Source organism: Colletotrichum abscissum (genome assembly GCF_030869225.1).
Source record: "Colletotrichum abscissum strain IMI 504890 chromosome Unknown Scaffold_313.1, whole genome shotgun sequence".
NCBI classification, from domain to species: Eukaryota; Fungi; Ascomycota; class Sordariomycetes; order Glomerellales; family Glomerellaceae; genus Colletotrichum; species Colletotrichum abscissum.
This window is the reverse complement of record NW_026850225.1, coordinates 1-2,152: the sequence shown is the minus strand read 5'-3', so window position 1 is coordinate 2,152 and position 2,152 is coordinate 1. Positions and strand designations below refer to the sequence as shown.

Sequence of the window (2,152 nt, the reverse complement as noted above, 5' to 3'; positions counted from 1 at the left end):
GAGATTGCGGTAGTTTGCGTTAAGGAGCAGCCAAATCATCAAGGACTTATCTTACGACTTGCTCGTAACGAGCTCCAGCTAAAAGAGGCGGTCGAAAGTATACGGGGTCTATTTCGGGTTCTGGAGGACTGCGCAAGTGAAGGTATGTTGGCTGTTCAGCGTGAGGTTCGACAGTAGCTGAGTAATCAAGGCCTCGAAACAAGCACTGTATAGGATCGACTCTTCGATGAAGCACTAGGAATTAGTGAGAATCGGATTCTGCAGAGATGGATGCCGTCCCAGTACCCTGCACCATCTTACTGGAGTGCGAAGCTTAGTCAGGAGAGGGCATCGCTACTTAGCAATCTCTGGGCTATCCAGTCTCGTCTACCCTCACGGCCTTCAATTCCTGAGGCCTTCATGGTATGCAACGCGCATGTAAGAGTTCTCTCGAAAATCCGCCAAAGCCGTCATCGCAATCATTTCGCATTGTCCGAACTTGCACCACCAGGGACGGGAAAAGGGCTCTGTGATCTTTGACGGGCACTCAGTTTCCCCCGCTCCAATTTGATTCTGCCACCCCCAAAGCAGTTCGACCCCACTTATCTTTCTGCCGTCCTCGCGGATCTGATTCCCAGTTCAGCGTTTCTGCCATACCAAGTTTGATTCTGCTATCTGCATGGGTTACTGCACCTATCAGCGAACTTCGATTCATTCTGCCGCCCCGGTTTTATTCTGCCATCTCGAACTCTTTTTTCTGCCGTTCTTTCTTAGGATTCTGCCGTGCTTTTCTGCCCGCCCGCCTTCCAACTGTTTGAGGAGACGTTTCTCTGTTTAGGGCGTTTGTCATATATCCGTGATCCTCATTTCGACAGATGCGGCCAAACGCAGGCTCTGTTCTTCACAACATTATCTCAGTGGCTCATTGGGCTCCATTCGCGTCCCTCGTGCCAATTGACTACTATAGTATCAGGCCAAAGGGAAAACCCCTACCAAGTACCTGTGGCGCATTTGGCCGATTATCTAAGCAGAGGTACCCCGACCTCAACACGCTGGGCTTCAGCCAGTCGAGTTGCCCAGGCCAGTGGGACACTGCCCGCAAATACATGGCCAGGAGTTCAACTTGCCAATACAACCATCGTAAGTCCCAGACGGAGCCCTCTGCTAATTCCGTGATGATCACAGCAACGGACCACATCTAGCATGAAGCATTATACCGTAATGAGGCTTTAGCAAGAATACATCTATCAAACGACAATGGAACCTAAAAGCATCTGAATTAGGGACTAGATACCAATAGAGCAGAGGGACGTGCTCTTCCAAGGCGCTTTGCATTCTTAAGCCTGCTTTACCAAGCATAAAAATCCAATGGAAATGACGTTGGTGGCACACTGTACATTGGCCCCTTACTATGCTGCAAGGTGTCGTAGGAGGCCGACCTCACGGGCCCAATTTCAAAGCCAGATGACGCCAGCGAACTAGACATTTGGGGTACCGACTCTGGGCATCCAAAACAGCAACGCCTAAATCTGGGCGGCGACCATTCGTTTCACGCTGCCATCCTCAGATCTTTCACATACGATGTCCATCCTCACCACACCTGGCTCACAACTCTAGCTGCATCGTTATCGCGCACAGTGTAGTTTTCACCCAGCAGACCACAGTCTTTTCTGCCCACAGATCCGGGTTACCATCAGATGGGGAAGAACGAACACCCACGGAAAGGAGAGACGGGGAAACCCCACCCGGATCCCACTTCCCCCTGGTGTGACGCGTGGATGTGGGAGACCGTGATGGACAGCCGGGTGATTCACTGTGTCAAGCATCCTGTGGAGCCATCGGACTCCATGGTATCCAGCGCAGCAGATTCCGAGCTGGTTTGTAGCTATAATTGGAAAGCTAGCCAGGATCTGAAGATTCAAATACCTGGTGGGCCTCAAGTACCTGGGGACAATACTACATGACTGACTATCAGTAGGCTTTGCAGCGGTCTTGCAGGAGGTTTCCTTACCGATTACGGTGCCTGGAGACCAGGCTACCCGCTCGATAAATGAAAGCACGGCGCGTATTCCTGAATATTCCTTTGAGCCGCTGTTTCGCGCCACAGCATCGATGAACCCGTCATTCCGCTTTGACGAAGTCGACATCTTGGTGAATCGAAATAGTCTCAGGA

At 51.2% G+C, this 2,152-nt stretch overlaps 1 protein-coding gene across 1 annotated transcript; it reads left to right on the top strand.

Annotated features, from left to right (window-relative positions):
• Nucleotides 1–1,676: 1,676 nt before the first annotated feature.
• CABS01_17080 (uncharacterized protein) lies at nt 1,677–2,152 on the top strand (the record flags this gene model as incomplete). The annotated part of the gene is made up of 2 exons (XM_060550407.1): nt 1,677–1,908; nt 1,958–2,152. Coding segments are annotated over 2 exons (427 nt in total), but the record flags the coding sequence as incomplete, so codon positions are not given.